Source organism: Schistocerca gregaria, chromosome 5, assembly GCF_023897955.1.
Source record: "Schistocerca gregaria isolate iqSchGreg1 chromosome 5, iqSchGreg1.2, whole genome shotgun sequence".
Taxonomy (NCBI): domain Eukaryota; kingdom Metazoa; phylum Arthropoda; class Insecta; order Orthoptera; family Acrididae; genus Schistocerca; species Schistocerca gregaria.
In genome coordinates this window covers 82,049,160-82,072,775 of record NC_064924.1, presented here as the reverse complement: position 1 = coordinate 82,072,775, position 23,616 = coordinate 82,049,160, and the positions used below count along the sequence as shown (strand labels likewise).

At 43.0% G+C, this 23,616-nt stretch overlaps 1 protein-coding gene across 1 annotated transcript in view; it reads left to right on the top strand.

The window, feature by feature from the left end:
- The window catches only part of LOC126272921 (UDP-glycosyltransferase UGT5-like), a 136,592-nt gene that overhangs the window by 19,306 nt on the left and 93,670 nt on the right, over nt 1-23,616 (top strand). The window contains exon 2 of the mRNA XM_049976209.1: nt 10,929-11,184. Within this exon, the coding sequence (XP_049832166.1) occupies nt 10,942-11,184 (243 nt within the window). The 5' untranslated portion in view covers nt 10,929-10,941. The remainder of the gene's footprint in view (nt 1-10,928; nt 11,185-23,616) is intronic.

Sequence of the window (23,616 nt, the reverse complement as noted above, 5' to 3'; positions counted from 1 at the left end):
GAACTAGCAGGGATTCCAGTGGGAACCAGATGTGTTATAACTGATTTGTTATTAAACTGCATTCTGGCACCACAGGTGCTAATGTATTAACATATGGATAAATTACTATATCAGAAAAAGTTGACACTTGAATAACACTGTCACTTGGATGGATGAAATATTTTAGAGCGAGCAACCTGGTGCAGTGGTCAGCAACAATGGGGTCCAAATCCCCCTTTGGTGAATCAGGATTAGCTTTTCTGTAGTTTCCATAAACACATTAAGGTTAATACTGGGATGATTCCTTTGTGAGGACACAACTCATTCTGTGTTTCATTCTTACCATATACCAGCTTGTTCTTTTTTCTAATAACCTCAGCAGGGTGCTAATCTGAGGCTTTCTGATCTATTTAAAAGAGTTTGGTGTCAAACTTGACTATAATATTGGTGTCACGTAACTGGAGGCTGCATATTCCTGTTACCTCAGTAACTGAAATACTTTTATCTGTATATGGGCTTGAAGCTTTCCTGCCTGGTACACTGGTTGCTTAAGAGGCAGGACTCATGTGGGGCATTCCATCTTTAGCATATTTCAGGCAGAGGCCTTCTCACAGGTACCATGTCAAGGATGAGATGTTTGAATATAAATTCATGCAAAAATTGCTATCATGAAAATCAGCTGCCAAAAGCAACAATGTGTGGACAACACCATATTAACACATGTGCATCCATAACATTGAGGATCTTCTCCTTGGTGTGTGATACAGTAGCCATGGTGCAACACAAATCTATCTGTTAACCTCATGCTATAGCACACAAACAGTGAAAACAGACAGTGAACACCAGTAAGAATGCTTATACGGGAAGCAGTCATAGTACATGCCAATGCATGTTGATTGCAAGTAATAAATGTTTGATAAAGCACTAGTAGATGGTTATATTTTTCCATCAGGCTACATTACACAAATTGAGCCACACTAAGATGCTCTTGAAAAGGGTGGGTTTGCCTTAGACAATGCTTGAATTGGTGTTTGTGAGTAACATGTACATGTTGTGTGTAGCACTTCACATGTCTTACAGATTCCATGCCATGAGTAATTGCTAGCATCATCTGCATATCGGTAGAACTACATATAACTATTGATGAGTTCCAAATTTTTTATGGACAGGGTATTTTTGTAGTTTTTAGTGAAGTATATGGTGTGATGATTATATGCAAAACAGGAAGACTGTGTATTAGATGGGAATTGTATCCAGATATCTGACTCTTGTGGACAGTGAGCCACAAGTTATGTTATTCCAGGACATCTCACTGACTCAGAGTTTCAGTTTTCTACAGGTGCATCCCAACTACATAGCAGCACAGTGAGGAAATAGCATTGGTCTCAGAAGAAAAGTTTGGGTACAGATTTTTGGTTTCATCAAGGTGTGCAAGGCCAGCAACGATAATGGACAGCGTACATAGATTCTGTTAAAATAAGAGAAAGGTTACTGACATAGCAAATCATTTGTCAACAGTACTTACACTGCTAAAAAGAAAAAAAAAAGTCATGTGTTGCCCATAAGAGGCAAATATTTTGCTTTAGATTTCCATTGCAGCTTTGACTCAATAAGAAAATTTAGGTTTCCTGTGTTAGCACTAAATTACTTGCTTGTACAAAGTTGGAAAGGACACACACACACACACACACACACACACACACACACACACACACACACTCTCTCTCTCTCTCTCTCTCTCTCTCTCTCTCTCTCTCTCATGCACACCTCAAACACACTTGACGACCATCCCGGGCAGCTTGGTGATACGTGCATTTATGCGCTTGTGTCTGTGTATGTGTGGATGGATATGTGTGTGTGTGCGAGTGTACACCTGTCCTTTTTTCCCCCTAAGGGAAGTCTTTCCGCTCCCGGGATTGGAATGACTCCTTACCCTCTCCCTTAAAACCCACATCCTTTCGTCTTTCCCTCTCCTTCCCTCTTTCCTGAAGAAGCAACTGTCGGTAGCGAAAGCTAGAAATTCTGTGTGTGCGTTTTATTTATTTTGCCTATCTACCGGCACTTTCCCGCTTGGTAAGTCTTGGAATCTTTGTTTTTAATATATTTTTTCCCATGTGGAAGTTTCTTTCTATTTTATTTACATCATATATATATATATTAAAAACAAAGATTCCAAGACTTACCAAGCGGGAAAGTGTCGGTAGATAGGCACAATAAATAAAACGCACAAACACACACACACAGAATTTCGAGCTTTCGCAACCGGCGGCTGCTTCGTCAGGAAAGAGGGAAGGAAAAGGAAAGATGAAAGGATGTGGGTTTTAAGGGAGAGGGTAAGGAGTCATTCCAATCCCGGGAGCGGACAAACTTACCTTAGGGGGAAAAAAGGGTAGGTATATACTCGCACGCGCGCGCGCACACACACACACACACACACACACACACACACACACACACACACACACACACACACACATCCATATCCATCCATACATACACAGACACAAGCAGAAATATTTAAACCCACATCCTTTCATCTTTCCTTTTCCTTCCCTCTTTCCTGACGAAGCAGCCACCAGTTGCGATAGCTCGAAATTCTGTGTGTGTGTTTGTGCATTTTATTTATTGTGCCTATCTACCGGCACTTTCCCGCTTGGTAAGTCTTGGAATCTTTGTTTTTAATATATTTTTTCCATGTGGAAGTTTCTTTCTATATATATATATATGTGTGTGTGTTTCCCTTTCTGATGAAGGCCTTATCCAAAAGCTAATGTGTAAGTCTCTTTTCATTGTTCCTGTCTGCAACTTAATGTGACATCTTTACGGTAAGAAGATATCCTATCTTTTCCTTATATTGTTGATATTCAAACCTTAAGTTTCCATTGTTTGATTTGAACTGATATCGCATTAAAATTTACGCCTGTGACAAAGAAAACAAAAATTAACTTTCAGAACAAAAGTGTCACTCATGTATCAAAGTACCAGTTCATATGATAATTATGAAGCTGATTGTGCCACAGAAATTTCCATACTGCCTTGTGTTGCAGTTATTCTTTCTGGTACTGAGGCCAGAGATTTTGTCTGTGTCATCCAAAACCTGGTTTGTGAGATCAGAAATTTCCACTCTAAAATGTTTGTTACGATCTGACAGTCAGTTTTTAATGCCACTTTTTTTTCAGTTATTTGTATTCAGTGAGCAGTTTTCGTGTCTGGAGAATATATTTTGGGGAAATGATTTATACATCTAAAGCCCACGTGTAATTCCCTAATTTGAATAAAGCTTTTTGTCTCCATACTACTTCTGCAAATGTTCATTCTTTTTCTAACTACCAGTTTTGACTCAGTCACGAGTCATTCTCAAGTGTATTAAGTGTTTGTCCTGAATAAGGCATGGTGTTGTCCTTAACCTAAGCATGTTGCCCATTTGAGAATGCCTGTAACTCAGTTGACATGCGATAAGAACCAAATATTACAGGAGTTCAAAGAAATTGTGATTGGTATTGAAATGTAATGGGAATGATACTTTGTTAAATAGTAATGAAGGTGGCACACCTGTTAACATTAATGCACATGATTCTGACAGTACAAAAGCAGATATCTTGACCTGTTTGGATACATAGAAAAGATCAGATCACTTCGAGAGATCATGCATCAGTACCTGTAGTGATGTGGGTCGAGCAAATGCCCAAACTGTGGGCATTTATAAAAAAAAGTACTTTTTAATGTTTTTACTGCTAGAATGTATAGTTTGCCAATTAAAGTAAGGGCTGGGACAATACTCCATACATTAGAAGTTAGTAAATGTTACATTTAAACATATGTATGTCATTCAGTGCCTTTATTGCAAAGAATGAAAGGAAAGAAGAGAGAAGCATTTTTTTTTTACTAACATTCCAACTTGCTGTACCAAGGAAGGACTTTTTATTTTTACTAGTTCTACTCTTCTCCTTCCCTTGCTCCCCCCCCCCCCCCCCCCAGGCCACCCCACTCCTCTCTCTCTCTCTCTCTCTCTCTCTCTCTCTCTCTCTCTCTCTCTCTCTCTCTCTCTCTCTGTGTCTGTCTGTCGGTCTCTTGCATGTGCACACCATACAGACAAACACCACATGAACAGCTATGCAGTGATAAGCCAGTACAAAAAAAAAAAAAAAGAATAAAATAAACATTGTCCTTAGGTCATCACTTTGTGATGTAATACAGTTTATAATTTGTGTCAAATCTCTGTTGTTACTGAAGAATGATTATTGATAGCAAAATTATAACCGAATGTATTAAACAGGTGGCATGCATTTCGTGATGATGATGGTATTCTCAAACGTTAAACTGGTTACGGTGAAAAAACAAAAAGTTCTTTATTGTCAAATGTAGCAACATTTGAGACAGTCTATAGTTTTCTATTCTGCCCCTTTCTTTATCTGCTTTTGTATGACTACACTGTTGTGGAGATAAAATGAGAACACTTAACATAGAAAAGATTTAATAACAAAGAATAAATGCCCAAGGAGGTGGAATTGTTGAATTTCGATACTAGTCAATTCCTAGAGAATTGGGGCAATTCTTGGACTTGTGGAATTGGAATTGGCACATGACTCATCCCTAATTAAAATCATTATGGATAAACTTTTTTACTCTTAATTTTTTACACTAGTATAAGTAAAAATGCTACCTAACAGGCTTCCTATTTAATATAAACTATACTTTAATTAAGAATTAATTTGAAACTTGGGTTTTTGTTTTCTTTTTTTATATGTACTATCCAAAGAGTCGACCTCATTAAAAATGTACAGTTATGTATGTTTACAGTCCAATTATTTTCTCCTAAGCAGCTTTTTCAGCTTGGTTACAAAATCACTACAGAAGCAGTGTTGCAAAATACCTTTTCCAATACAGAATATCAGTTTAAATTTTTTTATAAGTACTGCTTATCAAATCAGCATTTAAAATGCATAAATGCCTAGGCTTTTATGAGTTTTGGGTATTTGCCCAGACATTTATCCTGGGCATTTGCGCCAACTTATAAGTGCCTAGGTATTTTGCATGACTAAGTGGCAGTACAAAGCTCTAATACATGTAAAGGAAATGCAGTTCCTAACCATTGGAACAGGAAACATCATTCTATTATTTAAAAAGAGTGCAGGAATTAGTACACCAATAGCATACATATAACTTTAACATCCATGGACTGAAAATGTATAAGTCCACCATTCTGGACAAAATAAAGAAAGCTGTTGAATCTACATTTAAATAGGAACAACTTACTTTCTGATCTCAATGATTGACTACTGACCTCATTTTTCCTCAAGAATTCTCCTTGAAATTTTGCATCAATAATTCACAAAATAAGTCTTAAATCAGCAAAACAAAGACAGACTGTTTGATATTGTGTAGGACCTCTTCAACAGTCCATTTAAGAATTTGAGATGGGTGTTGCTAACTGGCATCAGGTAAACAAGCAACAACTGTGGAAGTACAGGAAGAGCTGGAGGCACCTTATCTGCAACTGCTCTAGAGTGTTGCATTTCAGTAAATATGAAATCTTATTGTCTCTGACATATGGCTCAGTCACTCACTCATGTTAAATGGCTAAATGAAATCACTCTTAAATGATAACAAAGCAATGGTTTCCATTATATGGTATACTGTGTGACAAGATGTACACAGATAGAGATGAAATCAAGGAAATTCCATATTTTGTGTCTTAGTCTCGTATTTGATGGATAAGTTATGCATATTGTCACCTGCAGATGCATTTAGTAATTTCTGGTTCACCCTTCTTACTGAATATGATAGTGTTGGCATTTCAGTTGTTAAGCAGTACAAGATTTTATCATCTCATCATCACTGAAGTTACACAACATGGCCTATAACTTCATCTGATTGTATTTTATGATTACAGCAATTGAAGAAAGTGTGGTCGGCCGCTGTGGCTGTGCGGCTGTAGGCACTTCAGTTCGGAACCACGTGGCTGCGATGGTCACAGGTTTGAATCCTGCTTCAGGCATGTATGTGTGTGATGTCCTTAGCTTAGTTAGGTTTAAGTAGATCTAAGTCTAGGGGACTGATGACCTCAGATGTTAAGTCCCATAGTGCTTAGAGCAATTTGAACAAAATGTCGTATCCATAGTAAATAGCCCAGTCAGCGAAGACCAAAAAACATTGACTAAAGGGGAAAAAATAGGTGTAGTTTCATCATGATCAAGACACTAAAAATCCTGACCAGTAGTATGTGAGCATAGGGATGGGATGTGCGCAAAGGTGGCTTCTTTGGGTTTCTCTTAAATGTCTCAAAAACCACATCATCTAACAAAAACATTTCCCAAAATGGTTCAAAAGGCTCTGAGCACTATGGGACTTAACATCTGTGGTCATCAGTCCCCTAGAACTTAGAACTACTTAAACTTAACTAACCTAAGGACATCATACATATCCATGCCCGAAGCAGGATTTAAACCTGCGACCATAGCAGCCACGTGGTTCTGGACTTAAGTACCTAGAACCATGCGGCCTCACCAGCCGGCCAATATTTCCCAGTAAAATAATACAATGCATTAAATTTCCTACTAAAAATGTTCTATTAATTTTTTCCTCGAGGATTAATAGTTGATACATTATGGGAGATGAAAAATGCAGATTATTAAAAGCTGTGTTTCATTGGCAAGAAACTGATGTTTATTGTGAAATGACGTGGGTTGAGAACAAATATGAGGTTCATCCAGAAACTAAGTTCTTATCGGGTCCATAAATGGCATGAGTTGTCGGACAGGAATGTGCATGGGCAGGAGTAAAGAGGAAGTGTGTGGGAATAATGAAGTGAAGTTTGTCTTGTGATGGCAGTGGTGACTGCACAGTGCTAGGATAAAATCACTACTCTGATATTGTCTCCCACAAACCGCAACATTCCTGCAGTTCTCCGATTTTTGCATGCTCAGAACCAACTTCCAGCCGAAGTCCATTTCCAATTGCGCCACATGTGTGGACACGACATTATAAGCAACAGTATGGTCAGATGATGGTGCAGGCAATTTGTTGAAGGACAAACCACTATTAATGCCTAGGACTGTAGTGGTTGACAGTCCTTGGTGACACCAGAACTAATGGAAAGTATGCAGAGAGCAATTTACAGAAATGGCAATCGACAATTTCAGAGCTTTCTTCAGTTTCCCCCAGATGTATGTATTTGTGGTATCTGTTCTTTTGGACATGTAAGCAGCAGACCTGGGCTCGAATCCTGATCCAGCACAAACTTTAAACTTACCCCATTGATTTAGATCAATGCCCACTCGCAGCCAATGTCTGTAATTCATTTTTGTCCCTCCAGATATCTTGTTCGCAATTGCACAAAACTGTCTCCTGATGGATTGGTTTATGTAAAATGTGTGCAATATGCGTGCCAAGAAAACAAATAGGTGATGATAAAACTAAACATCTGACCACAGCACTGACATTCATACAGTGGTTTGCAGACAGAGGTGACAAGCTTCTCAACTGCATTGTCACTGGTGATGAAACATGGATGTCACATGCCAGACCAGAAACAAAACTTGTTCATCTGTGAAGACCGAATTCAAGCACACACACACACACACACACACACACACACACACACACACACACACTATCAAAAAATTACATCCACTCTCTTCAGAGTTCGACCTGGTGTCCTCCTTTGCGAGTTTTTACAGCAGTGGGAGACCATAAATGCTGACGGGTATTGTCAGACATTGAAAAATCTGAGGAGGTTGAACCAGAACAAGAGACATGGGATGTTGACAAGTGACATTACGCCTGTCCATGACAATGCAAGACCCCATACAGCCAACTCCACATGAAATGTATTGAATCAGTTAGGATGTGAGATCTTGGACCAACAATCCTACAACCCAGACCTTTCTCTAGGTGATTTTCTTCTCTTCCATCTCATGAAGCGTTTTCTATCAAGAAAATCTTTACAAAACGACACTGAGATGCATATTAAAGTGGCTTCATGGCTCCAAACACTGGCGATGGACTTCTATGATGTGGACATACAATGATGGTGTAACATTATGACAAATGCCTTAACAATAGTGGTGACCATTGAGAAGTAGTCAGTGAATCTATGTAAATATTGGTTGGTTAGTTGATTTGGAGGGAGGGGTCAAACAGTGAGGTCATCAATCCCATTGGATTGGGGAAGGATGTTGGCCATACCCTTTCAAAAGAACCATCGTGGGATTTTCCTTAAGTGATTTAGAGAAATCACGGAAAGCCTAAATCAGGAAGATCTGCAGTGGATAGGCACTTGGTGCAGGGAGTGGCAACTGACCCTTAACATAGACAAATGTAATGTATTGCGAATACATAGAAAGAAGGATCCTTTATTGTATGATTATTTGATAGCAGAACAAACACTGGTATCAGTTACTTCTGTAAAATATCTGAGACTATGCATATGGAACGATTTGAAGTGGAATGATCATATAAAATTAATTTTTGGTAAGGCAGGTTCCAGGTTGAGATTCATTGGGAGAGTCCTTAGAAAATGTAGTCCATCAACAAAGGAGATGGCTTACAAAACACTCGTTCGACCTATACCTGAGTATTGCTCATCAGTATGGGATCCGTACCAGGTCAGGATGACAGAGGAGATAGAGAAGATCCAAAGAAGAGCGGCGCGTTTCGTCACAGGGTTATTTGGTAAGCGTGACAGGGTTACGGAGGTGTTCAGCAAACTCAAGTGGCAGACTCTGCGAGAGAGGTGCTCTGCATCGCAGTGTAGCTTGCTGTCCAGGTTTCGAGAGGGTGCGTTTCTGGATGAGGTATCGAACATATTGCTTCCCTCTACTTACACCTCCCGAGGAGATCACGAATGTAAAATTAGAGAGATTCGATCGCACACGGAGGCTTTCCGGCAGTCGTTCTTCCCGTGAACCATACGTGACTGGAACAGGAAAGGGAGGTAATGACAGTGGCACGTAAAGTGCTCTCCACCACACACCGTTAGGTGGTTTGCTGAATTTAAATGTAGACGTAGATATAGATACAGGTTTGAACTGTTGTCCTCCCAGATGCATGTGTTAACCACTGCATCACCTCACTTGGTATGAAAATACTCCAGTCAATATTTCTTCCTTAATTAGTTCATTGGAACGTAAGTTCTGGATGCACCACACATTGTATGTGTGTATTTATGTATGTATTAAACTGGGAACCTAGAAACGAGGGAGAGGCTTTGTTCCGCTGTAGCCCTCACTGGTTCTCAATCCCACAACGGGCCACAGCAATCCGCCCATCCCACTGCCAACCCACACTGAACCCAGGGTTGTGTGGTTCGGCCCCAAAGAGGACTCCCCAGGAACATCTCGTACCGGATGAGTGTAACTCCAAATGTTTGCATGGTAGAATAATTATAGTGTATGTGTGTGTGGAAACAGTGTGCACAGAAATCGCCGATACAGTGTAACTGAGGTGGAATATGGGGAACGAACCCACATTCGCCGAGGTAGATGGAAAACCGCCTTGAAAACCATCTACAGGCTGGCCAGCACACTGTACCCCAACACTAATGTTCTGGGCGAATTCGTGCTGAGGACCAGAATGCCTTCCCGCTCAGGAAGCAGAGTGTTGACTGCATGGCTAGCCGGGTTGGCCAATCACATTAATGCGACCACCACATGTGTTAGACGTCAACGTCCAGACAGGAGGTGACAGCACTAGCAGTGGAGAGTATATAAATCATATTGAGGGACATAGAAAACAGTGCAGTGTTGTAGTGTGGAACTGGAACGATTTATCTGATGTCCAAAAGGGTATGAACGTGGTTTTCAGGCCAAGGGTGGAAGCATTTCTGAAGTGCCTAAGTTTGTAAACTGTCCGCCTTATGCATACTTAAAGTATGCTGTGCATGGAAAAGTGGCACTATCCAAAGCCAGCACAGTGACAACTGTGGTGCACCATGGGCCACGCTAAAATCAACAAGAAAAAATGTTTAAATTTTGTTTCAAGTTACAATGAAATGAACACCCTTAGCTGCTGACAGGCGTTGACATACATCAACGAGGACAGATGAAAATGTGTGCCCCGACCGTGACTCGAACCCGGGATCTCCTGCCATCATGGCAGACGCACTATCCATCTTTTTGTTTGCGTTTTGTCCATTGTTGATCGTTTTTGTTCGGTCGTTGCGGACGTCGCAAGACATCCTGTTCAAGTTCGGTGGTTGATCCTTCCACTCAGTTTTTTTATTACAGAGGCCATCCGGGTCTCTGGCCGAACACGTTGATTCCATCTGAGCCACCGAGGACACAGAGGATAGAGGATAGCGCGACTAGGGATTTATCTCTGGCACGCCTCTCGCGAAACCCACATTCTCAACGTGTTGTCCCGCACTACATTCGTAGTGCCTCCGCCCATTATACTCATTACTCGCGGCGCGTTGCCGATTCCCGTAAGAGTTCGGGTACTGTTTGTGCATTCGCACAGAAGAAGAAGATGGTCAAGTGGCCGGTGAGCCTTAACTATATATATATATACTAAAATGGTATCTGTTCTTTCGGACAGCAGCTAAGGGTGTTCATTGCGTTCTAATTTCATTCTAACGAGCTGCATGGTCAACGATATATATTTTTTCAAGTTTTTGAAACTAAGTTTCCGAAACTACTATATCTGACATGCATGATTTTACTCAAAGACAAAAAAATACCGAATGTAGGCCTAAAGACGTAAATATAAGCAACTATGCGTGCAAACTGGATGGATTTTGCGCCTAACTCGTTGTGTATCCCCTTCTACAGTATTATGTCAAAGGTGAATATTTCAGCGTCACCGTATCTCGTAGGAACGATCTGAAATGTGGAGCACAACAAACACCATTCACTTGGCGTGGCTAACACGCAAATTCACTGTTCCTGCTGAGAAACATGGAATTATGTATTACGATGGACTGTACAGCAACTGTTTTGTTTTCGTTGCAGGTAGGAGCTCGCCATGCGCCACCTTTCGCTGCTCGCCGTCGTCCTGCTGGGCTGCTTGGGCTCGCAGGGAGCCAACATCCTGGCACCTCTCTGGTTCTCGGCCCCCAGTCACTTCGTCATGTTCGATCGTCTATTGTCGGCGCTGGCGGAGAAGGGCCACAACGTGACGGTGCTCAGCTACTTCCCAAGGAAGGCACCTCTGCGGAACTACCACGACATTGCGCTGCATAGGGACGAATGGCCCCACCTCAAGGGAGTGAGTGTCCTGCTGCATCCTAACGAATTTAAGGGTTTTTACAAAACAGTATACTACACCAGTAAAGTATTTTAAAATTTTTATTGCCATTTGAGAGGATGCGTCCATGTTTGTAGCTGAGTGATCAATCTACATCTACATCCATACTCCGCAAGACACCTGACGGTGTGTGGCGGAGGGTACCTTGAGTACCTCTATCGGTTCTCTCTTCTAATCCAGTCTCGTATTGTTCGTGGAAAGAACGATTGTCGGTATGCTTCTGTGTGGGCTCTAATCTCTCTGATTTTATCCTCATGGTCTCCTCGCGAGATGTACGTAGGAGGGAGCAATATACTGCTTGACTCTTCGGTGAAGGTATGTTCTCGAAACTTCAACAAAAGCCCGTACCGAGCTACTGAGCGTCTCTCCTGCAGAGTCTTCCACTGGAGTTTATCTCTCATCTCCGTAACGCTTTCGCGATTACTAAATGATCCTGTAACGAAGCGCGCTGCTCTCCGTTAGATCTGCTCTATCTCTTCTATCAACCCTATCTGGTAAGGATCCCACACTGCTGAGCAGTATTCAACCAGTGGGCGAACAAGCGTACTGTAACCTACTTCCTTTGTTTTCGGATTGCATTTCCTTAGGATTCTTCCAATGAATCTCAGTGTAGTATCTGTTTTACCGACGATTAACTTTATATGATCATTCCACTTTAAATCACTCCTAATGCGTACTCCCAGATAATTTATGGAATTAACTGCTTCCAGTTGCTGACCTGCTTTATTGTAGATAAATGATAAGCGATCTTTCCTTGTATGTATTCGCAGCACATTACACTTGTCTACATTGAGATTGAATTGCCATTCCCTGCACCATGCGTCAATTCGCTGCAGATCCTCCTGCATTTCAGTACAATTTTCCATTGTTACAACCTCTCGATATACCACAGCATCATCCGCAAAAAGCCTCAGTGAACTTCCGATGTCATCCACAAGGTCATTTATGTATATTGTGAATAGCAACGGTCCTGCGACACTCCCCTGCTGCACACCTGAAATCACTCTTACTTCGGAAGACTTCTCTCCATTGAGAATGACATGCTGCGTTCTGTTAGGAACTCTTCAATCTAATCACACAATTGGTCTGATAGTCCATATGCTCTTACTTTGTTCATTAAATGGCTGTGGGGAACTGTATCGAACGCCTTGCGGAAGTCAAGAAACACGGCATCTCCCTGGGAACCCGTGTCTACGGCCATCTCAGTCTCGTGGACGTATAGCGCGAGCTGGGTTTCGCACGACCGTTTTTTTCGAAACCCATGCTGATTCCTACAGAGTAGATTTCTCATCTCCTGAAAAGTCATTATACCCGAACATAATACGTCTTCCAAAATTCTACAACTAGTCGACGTTTGGGATATAGGTCTATAGTTCTGCACATCTGTTCGACGTCCCTTCTTGAAAACGGGGATGACCTGTGCCCTTGACAGACTGTGACAGACTCTGATGCAGGGAACCAGTTGAGGCACCCTGTGATTGAGAGGTAGCACCTCCACGGTCAACCTGCCTCAGTCGGATGCCTGAAAAGTTTTTGAGCATTGTAGTAGGACTATCAAGAATAATAAATGAATAAATTGTGACTGCAAAGTGCATATTGTCTGTTTAGTAATCTGTAATAAAAGAAACAAATGTCTTATCAGTTATTCATGAGAGCTTATGTTGATTGTCTTGAAAATTATAATTTGTTAATCAAGTGTACATGGCAGTTATCTTATACACTCTGAACTGGCGCCAGTGGTTTCACTGTTGAATGGTTACTGCCTTACCATGTGGAGCCTACTAGTATCCACGTGGTTACGCCACCTACAAGTATGAAGTTATATTAAGTAATTAGCCACATTATTCCTCTCGTTAAATTAGACAAAGTGATTAGTCATATATTTGCTCGTTAAATTGCCCCAGTCTCATCTGTATATTGGCCTTCTCCTTTAAGAAGAGAATTTTCTAGGCTAATGATAATGTCTCTGTTCATAAAAAGGAATTGTAACGAGATTTACAGGTGAAAGGCGGTGGGCTTCAAGCCGCCTTCAAAACACTGTAGATCTGCTTCTGGCGATATGACGAGTTGTAATGGCAAACTAAGACATGAGTTGAAAAGAGGGGGCCAGGGGAGGGATACGTGTTCAATCAATATTTCGAGGTAAAACACACGCTGGGTTGCTCATATACAGGGTGAGTCACCTAACGTTACCGCTGGATATATTTCGTAAACCACATCAAATACTGACAAACCGATTCCACAGACCAAACGTGAGGAGAGGGGCTAGTGTAGTTGGTTAATACAAACCATAAAAAAATGCACGGAAGTATGTTTTTTAACACAAACCTACGTTTTTTAAATGGAACCACGTTAGTTTTGTTAGCACATCTGAATATATAAACAAATACATAATCAGTGCCGTTTGTTGTATTGTAAAATGTTAATTACATCCGGAGATATTGTTACCGAAAGTTGACGCTTGAAACCTCCGACGTTCGGTTGCGTGTCGTAACAAACACGGGCCACGGTCGGCGAGCAGCATCTGCAGGGACATGTTTACGATGACGACCGTGTTTACGAATGTGGCTGTAGTGCACTGTTGTGGTTTGGCCTAGCTGTCGCAGTGTCCGCATGTAGCGCTTGCTGCTATTGTTATTCTGCATTCGTCTCCGCACGCAGACCAACTGTAGTACACCGTGTTACCAGACGTCTGTGATAGTGTAGTGTTGTAGGAACTGTGACCATGGTGTATTCGAATTCTGAAAAGGCGGAGATGATATCTATGGCGAGTGTCGACGAAATGCAGCTGAAGCCTGCAGGGTGTATGCAGAACGGTACCCGGACAGAGAGCATCCAACGTGCCGCACATTGCAAAACATCTACCGCCAGCTGTATGCAACAGGTATGGTCGTAGCACGCAAACGGGTCCGTAACAGGCCCGTCACAGGAGAAGCGGTTGCAGTTCGTGTGTTAGCTGCTATTGCCATGAACCCACATATGAGTACACGGGAGATTTTGAGAGCCGATGGACTGAGTCAAAGTAGTGTCATGCGCATACTGCATCGTCACCGCTTTCACCCGTTTCATGTGTCGCTACATCAGCAATTACATGGTGATGACTTTAATCATCGAGTGCAATTCTGTCAATGGGCATTAGCAGCGAATGCGTTGCAGCTCTACCTGTTTACCGATGAAGCGGGTTTCACAAACCACGGGTCAGTGAATCTACGGAACATGCATTACTGGTCCGTGGACAATCCTCGCTGGCTCAGACAGGTAGAGCGACAGCGACCGTGGACTGTAAATGTATGGTGCGGAATCATTGGCGACCACCTCATTGGTCCTCACTTCATTGCAGGGGCCCAAACAGCTCCAGCTTACATCGCGTTTCTACAGAATGATCTGCCAACGTTGCTCGAAAATGTCCCACTGGAAACGCGTCGACATATGTGGTATCAGCATGATGGTGCACCTGCACATTCCGCAATTAACACTAGGCTGACTCTTGACAGGATGTTCGGCGGGCGTTTCATAGGACGTGCAGGACGCATAAATTGGCCAGCCCGTTCTCCTGATCTTACACCTCTGGACTTTTTGTGTGGGGTACGTTAAAGTAGAATGTGTACCGTGATATGCCTACAACCCAAGAGGATATGAAACAACGTATTGTGACAGCCTGCGGCGACATTACACCAGATGTACTGCGGCGTGTACGACATTCATTACGCCAGAGATTGCAATTGTGTGCAGCAAATGATGGCCACCACATTGAACATCTATTGGCCTGACATGTCGGGACACACTCTATTCCACTCCGTAATTGAAAACGGAAATCACGTGTGTACGTGTACCTCACCCCTCATGGTCAGTGGAAAAGACCAGTAAAAAGGTATTAGCATGTGGACGTAATGTGCTGTTCCAGTCTCTTCTGCACCTAAGGTCCATCACCGTTCCCTTTGGATCCCTACGTAATTCGGTGCTCTCCGATACACACTATCGAACAGCGGAGGAGTGGTACTCAAGCGTCAACTTTAGGTTACAATATCTCCGGATGTAATTAACATTTTACAATGCAACAAACGGCACTGATTATGTATTTGTTTATATGTTCAGATGTGCTAACAAAACTAACGGGGTTCCATTTAAAAAACGTGGGTTTGTGTTAAAATCATACTTCCGTGCATGTTTTTATGGTTTGTATTAATCAATTACACTAGCCCCTCTCCTCACGTTCGGTCTGTGGAATCGATTCGTCAGTATTTGATGTGGTTTACGAAATATATCCAGCGGTAATGTTAGGTGACTCACCCTCTATATCCGGTAAGAGATTATCTTAGGTTAACTGCACTCGATTGTAAGAATGTAGCGCCGAGTGCTCTGTATAGCTACTTGTGAAGTCGGCGTAAAGTTGAATCAGAAACTGAACTGACGCACAGGCGGATGCAACGGCAATGGACCTGTCCTTATTGGCGACGTAACATCAGTTATTATTCAAGTTACTGTGTAAAATGTGTGAGACTGCAGACACCTTTGCGCTTCCCACACAATCCCAAAAATACTAAAAGAAGATATATGCGAGAACTATCGCAGGATCAGCTCGACAGCTCACGCTTCTAACTCGCGGACCAGAGTAATGAACAGAACAATGGAAAATAAAATTAAGGATCTGTTAGAACGTCGTTAAGCTGGTTTGAAAAATGAGAAAGCGCCAGACAGTTCTGACATTAACAGCTGTTAATGTAAGCAAAAACAAAAGAAAATGAAGGTCTTTCATAGGATTTGTCCACCCATCGCAAGCGTTCGACAATTTAATGTGGTGAAAGATGTTTGAAATCTACGGGAAAAGGTTATACACAGTAGAGGAAGATGGATGGTGCCCGGTACGTTAAGAATGAAGAGGGAACAATAAGAATGGAAGAAAAAAAGCAGTGCTCGGAATGCAGTTAGTCTCCTCTGATGTTCTACCTGTATATTGAAGAAGCCATAAAGGAAATAGAAACTAGGTTCGTAAGTGGAATTAAATTCAAGGTGAAAGGATATCACAGCACAATATTGGCTGATGGCATTGCTGTCCTGTCTGAAAAATGAGGGTAATTTACCAGACTGTTAAAAAGAGTGAACTATTTCATCAGTACAGAATATTCATCTTGAGTGGACCAAAAGGTGACGAAAGTATCGGGATTACACAAAATGAGATAAACGACAAACTTCACGTAAAATTTGGGTACCAACTTGTTAGACAAAATTAAGAAAGTCTGTTAACGTGGAAGCAACATAACGAATGATATACGGAGCAAGGAATATATACTGACGAAAAAAAAAAAAAAAATCACAACATCAAGGAGGAGTTGAGCGACACAAACAGAAGTTGGTAGGCCTGTTTCTACATGTGAAAGAGATGTAAGAATGGCGCTAGTAGCACCACTATGAAGATGCAAAACAGCTTTGCGTTTTAAATACACGCTGCAACGGTCGTGAGCGTTAGTTACCATTGAGATCGAACGTGGTGAGTTGAGGTTAGTAAACAATCCCTTAAGACGACATAGACGTTATCATCAAAAACTGAGTGAGCATGAACGACGTCGTGTAGAAGGGCTACGAGAAGCTGGATGTTGCTTCTGCGATATTGCAGAAAGACTTGGCAGGAATGTAGCCACTGTACATGACTGCTGGCAGCAGTGTTCACTAGATTGTACGGTTGCAAGAACACTGGACTGCAGACGGCCAGGTGGCCCTGCCAAGAGGGAAGACCAACGTGTTTGGTTTATGGATCCGGCTTATGATACTACGTCTGAAGCATAATTTGAGGAGGAGTTGGCACCACAGTGACAGAAGGAACTATCACAAATCGTTTACTTCAAGGACAGCTCCGAATAGATACCCTGTAGTGTACATCCCACTGATCCCAAACCAGTTCCATTTGGGACTTCAGTGCTGTAGAGTGAGAGCCCTTTGGAGGAAAGGGTGGAGGTATGTTGTGCTTTATAATGAAAGCTGGTCCTGCCTTGGTGCCAGTGATGGCTGTGTGTTGGTGAGGAGCAACGCAGTTGAAGGTCTGCAACCCACCTCTCTGCATACTAGACACACTGGACTTACACCTGGAGCTATGGTCTGGGTTGTGATGTCATATGACAGCAGGAGCACTTTCGTGGGTATCCCACAGACCCTGGCTGCGAATTTGTACATCAGTCTGGTGATTCGATCTGTTGTGCTGCCATTCATAAACAGCATTACAGGGGGTGTTTTGCAACAGGATAATGCTCGCCTGCATACCGCTTTTGTGACCCAGCATCCTCTACATAGTGTCGACATGTTGCCTTGGTTTACCCGATGGCTAGATCGGTCTCCAATCGAGCACTTCATGGGACGACAACTCCAGCTTCATCCACAACAAGCAGTAAACGGTCCTGGATTGACCAACAAGGTGCAATAGACATGGACCTCCATCCCATAACCTGACATGAGGCGCATGTACAACACAGTGCATGCACGTTTGCGCGTTACGCTGGTTATTAATGTACAAGCATTTAAAATTTGCAATGCCTTATCTCGCGCTTACATTAACCTGTGAGCTTGCAATGTTAATCATCTAAATTGTTACCTAGACAAAATGTATCTACAAGGTTTCATTGTTTTTGTTGTTGTTGTTGTGGTCTTCAGTCCTGAGACTGGTTTGCTGCAGCTCTCCATGCTACTCTGTCCTGTGCAAGCTTCTTCATCTCCCAGTACTTACTGCAACATACATCCTTCTGAATATGCTTAGTGTATTCAATTCTTGGTCTCCCTCTACGAGTTTTACCCTCCACGCTGGCCTCCAATGCTAAATTTGTGATCCCTTGACGCCTCAGAAGATGTCCTATCAACAGGTTCCTTCTTCTTGTCAAGTTATGCCACAACTCCTCTTCTCCCCAATTCTATTCAGTAGCTCCTCATGTGTAGTTATGTGGTCTATCCATCTAATCTTCAGCATTCTTCAGTAGCACCACATTTCGAAAGTTTGTGTTCTCTTCTTGTCTAAACTATTTATCGTCCATGTTTCACTTCCATACATGGCTACATTCAATACAAATACTCCAGAAACGACTTCCTGACACTTAAATCTATACTCGATCGTAACAAATTTCTCTTCTTCAGAAACGCTTTCCTTGCCATTGCCAGTCTACATTTTATATCGTCTCTACTTCGATCATCATCAGTTACTTTCTCCCCAAATAGCAAAACTCCTTTACTACTTTAAGTGTCTCATTTCCTAATCTACTGTAATTCCCTCAGCATCACTGGACTTAATTCGACTACATTCCATTATCCTCGTTTTGCTTTTGTTGATGTTCATATTATATCCTCCTTTCAAGACACCGTCCATTCCGTTCAACTGCTCTTCTAAGTCCTTTGCTGTCTCTGACAGAATTACAATGTCACCGGCGAACCTCAAAGTTTTTATTTCTTCTCCATGGATTTTAATACCTATTCTGAATTTTTCTTTTGTTTGCTTTACAGCTTGCTCAATATACAGATTGAATAACATCGGGGAGAGGCTACAACCCTGTCTTACTCCCTTCCCGACTACTGCTTCCCTTTCATGCCCCTTGACTCTTATAACTGCCATTTGGTTTCTGTACAAATTGTAAATAACCTTTCGCTCCCTGTATTTTACCTCTGCCACCTTTAGAATTTGAAAGCGAGTATTCCAGTCAACATTGTCAAAAGCTTTCTCTAAGTCTACAAATGCTAGAAACGTAGGTTTGCCTTTCCTTAATCTTTCTTCTAAGATTAGTCGTAAGGTCAGTATTGCCTCACGTGTTCCAATATTTCTACTGAATCCAAACTTATCCTCCCTGAGGTCGGCTTCTACTAGTTTTTCCATTCGTCTGTAAAGAATTCGCGTTAGTATTTTGCAGCCGTGACTTATTAAACTGATAGTTCGGTAATTTTCACATCTGTCAGCACCTGCTTTCTTTGGGATTGGAATTTATATATTCTTCTTGAAGTCTGAGTGTATTTCGCCCGTCTCATACATCTTGCTCACCAGATGGTAGAGTTTTGTCAGGACTGGCTCTCCCAAGGCCGTCAGTAGCTCCAATGGAATGTTGTCTACTCCGGGGGCCTTGTTCGACTCAGGTCTTTCAGAACTCAGTCAAACTCTTCACGCAATATCATATCTACCATTTCATCTTCATCTACATCCTCTTCCATTTCCATAATATTGTCCTCAAGTACATCGCCCTTGTATAGACCCTGTATATACTCCTTCCACTTTTCTGCTTTCCCTTCTTTGCTTAGAATTGGGTTTCCATCTGTGCTCTTGATATTCATACAAGTGGCTCTCCTTTCTCCAAAGTTCTCTTTAATTTTCCTGTAAGCACCCAGATTTCATTACTACACGTTAATTATTTTTTGAGCTTGCAAGTTTAGCACAGGGAAAGAGGGGAAACAAGTCTACTAATGTCGAACTTTGGCTATAGTTTGAGGAAGACCTGTACATTCCGAAGATGTACATCTGCAGTGCAGCATTGTATGGAAGTCACCCATGGAACGTCATAAAATCGCAATGAAAGAGGAACGAAACGTATGAGATTTGGTGTTACATAAGGATACCCAAAATGTAATCGACTGGTAAGAGAAATGACGTTCTGACCTGGGTCACGTTGTGTGCGGGAGATCGGGTACAGTATGCGAGTGAGTGGACCAGTTTACACCGGCAGACGTCGGTGACGCAGTGGTATTATTTCTGAAGTTGAGTTTACGAAGTCACAAAGCGTCTCATGTCGCCGGCCGGCAGCCGGGCACAAGCGCAGTCCATGTCGCCTCGTCAGTGAGCCGTGACGTCGCACGCCAGAGCGCCACGGTCGCGTGGTGTACCGCCCGCCCGCGTGCACGTTCTGCAGCACGGTCCGGCTGCCGCCTCAGCGCGCTGGTAGACAGCCGGTTGGGGTCCGGGATGTGAGTTGTTGTGAAGACTGGATACCTGATCGTCCATCGTGGTGTAATGACAGAGACCGACTTAGGAGATGAGACATGTGCTAATTTTGAGATGGATTATGTACATCAGTTGTGTTGACAGTGTTTTTCGGCACAGACTGTAGTTCAACGAACTGCACACTATGCGCACTTGAGAATTAACGTATTTGCGGCAGCAAAAGAAAGTGACAGTGAGAATAAACTCTGAGTAGGCGATTGGTGTAGCGATGGCACACTCCAACCTCGTATACCAGTAACACAACCAGTTTGTAGTTGCAACACTCCTTTATTAATTACACATACACATGAATTCATGAGCAGTAATAATCAATTAGCAACATCTGCATATCAAGGCCCTATCCACAATTAGTATTTACAAAATTAACCATCACACTTGTGACAATGGTCCCTTTATGTGCCGGTAACAACAACCAAAATAATAGATGAAATAGATTACCAAGTGTCTACAATGTTGGCTATCGCCTTTCTCACTCAGTTTTACACTTACTGAAAGGTAAAATTAATTTGATGCTATCTGACCTGAAGGGTACTATTAACTGTTCTTTTTACACTTAGCTTACTACTACACTCAACGTCTGGAAGATTCTAGACTTTATGCAAGCTTTAGGCAAAACGTCAATTTGATGAACATGTGATGGACGCGAGCAAACATTAACCTATTACGATTTCACAAAGACACGATCCAAAGGGTGAACTTGTACTCAACTTTGGGCAGTAGGAAATCTTCTGCCTAAAACAAGCCTCTCGTTGAATCGAATAGAGAAATCACGTGTTAACGGGGTCCGGACGGCCCCGAGTTAAAATCCTGATATTTCCGTCACACTGAAAGCTCGCGTAGCGAGGTTTTCTCGTCTCGACCACTATACACAATTCTGAACACAGGAAAACATGAGCGGCAGAAACACTGTAGCATATACAAGTTATACAAAAACATATATACACTCCTGGAAATTGAAATAAGAACACCGTGAATTCATTGTCCCAGGAAGGGGAAACTTTATTGACACATTCCTGGGGTCAGATACATCACATGATCACACTGACAGAACCACAGGCACATAGACACAGGCAACATAGCATGCACAATGTCGGTACTAGTACAGTGTATATCCACCTTTCGCAGCAATGCAGGCTGCTATTCTCCCATGGAGACGATCGTAGAGATACTGGATGTAGTCCTGTGGAACGGCTTGCCATGCCATTTCCACCTGGCGCCTCAGTTGGACCAGCGTTCGTGCTGGACGTGCAGACCGCATGAGACGACGCTTCATCCAGTCCCAAACATGCTCAATGCGGGACAGATCCGGAGATCTTGCTGGCCAGGGTAGTTGACTTACACCTTCTAGAGCACGTTGGGTGGCAGGGATACATGCGGACGTGCATTGTCCTGTTGGAACAGCAAGTTCCCTTGGCGGTCTAGGAATGGTAGAACGATGGGTTCGATGACGGTTTGGATGTACCGTGCACTATTCAGTGTACCCTCGACGATCACCAGAGGTGTACGGCCAGTGTAGGAGATCGCTCCCCACACCATGACGCCGGGTGTTGGCCCTGTGTGCCTCGGTCGTATGCAGTCCTGATTGTGGCGCTCACCTGCACGGCGCCAAACACGCATACGACCATCATTGGCACCAAGGCAGAAGCGACTCTCATCGCTGAAGACGACACGTCTCCATTTGTCCCTCCATTCACGCCTGTCGCGACACCACTGGAGGCGGGCTGCACGATGTTGGGGCGTGAGCGGAAGACGGCCTAACGGTGTGCGGGACCGTAGCCCAGCTTCATGGAGACGGTTGCGAATGGTCCTCGCCGATACCCCAGGAGCAACAGTGTCCCTAATTTGCTGGGAAATGGCGGTGCGGTCCCCTACGGCACTGCGTAGGATCCTACGGTCTTGGCGTGCATCCGTGCGTCGCTGCGGTCCGGTCCCAGGTCGACGGGCACGTGCACCTTCCGCCGACCACTGGCAACAACATCGATGTACTGTGGAGACCTCACGCCCCACGTGTTGAGCAATTCGGCGGTACGTCCACCCGGCCTCCCGCATGCCCACTATACGCCCTCGCTCAAAGTCCGTCAACTGCACATACGGTTCACGTCCACGCTGTCGCGGCATGCTACCAGTGTTAAAGACTGCGATGGAGCTCCGTATGCCACGGCAAACTGGCTGACACTGACGGCGGCGGTGCACAAATGCTGCGCAGCTAGCGCCATTCGACGGCCAACACCGCGGTTCCTGGTGTGTCCGCTGTGCCGTGCGTGTGATCATTGCTTGTACAGTCCTCTCGCAGTGTCCGAAGCAAGTATGGTGGGTCTGACACACCGGTGTCAATGTGTTCTTTTTTCCATTTCCAGGAGTGTAGAAAAGCAATACCTTAATACAAACATGTTTCAAGATAACCAGTGAACAGAAATAAGAAGCTTAGTAGTTTCAGAAGATAAAAAAATTCTAGATACTACATGAAAGCTGTGTCATTCCACACCCCATGACTTAAGGTCCACCTTACAAAATAATCTGTCTTTGCTGAACGGCTGACACCACATAAATCAAACGTGCAGTACCTAACGTGACAATCAACCTTCAGATAGGTATTTGAAATTGCAATAGAAAACTAATGTCACTACAATAGGTCGCTAATGCAATAAGCACGGCCCCTATAGCCACAGACCAAAATACACATGACCTCTATCTGACCATAAAACACAATGTGACCTATATTTATCAAGGCCACTAGCCTTCCATACACACAAGAAATTATTAAGGAACAACAACTACCACTAATTCGTAAAACCAGAAAATTCTAAATCCATAACTAAATTAAGAAATGATGTTCAAGTGAACCATCTACCTTCAGCGTGCCACTAAGCACCAAATCCAAACTTACAAATACGAGGCGCCATTTCTAGCCACTTTAGTAACATAATTTCATGGCCGTTCCAGAACATAGCTCGCCTCGACACCACTGCAGTGAATGTTTTGCTGGCCACTAGCACGAGCAACTGCAGCAGGCAACAGTGCTTAAGTACTCAATAATATTCACTACAAAGAAGGAGGCACGCACCAGCTTGGTGATTAATTTTTTCTTCTTCATATGAAATTCACTTGCCATCCATCCACAAAGCTCTCGAGGTATTAGCAAATCCTGGTCGCCACTGGCCAGTCGTGTCAATACAACTTTAATACTTTACAGCAGCGGCCCACGCTTCTTCGTTGCTCCAACTCAACTGGTCCTCGCGTCATACGGCCGTGCCACAGACTGGTGTCGCCAACTTCTCACAATGACATCGAAAGCATGTCACGTCACAGACTGACTCGGCTTATGCACGGACCCACTCTCCTCGACTTGCGCACGCACGCCACCATAAATAGCCTGCCTCAAAAACGCAAAGAGAACAGGGCACAGTGGCAACGATCAAAGATGGAAGTAAGAA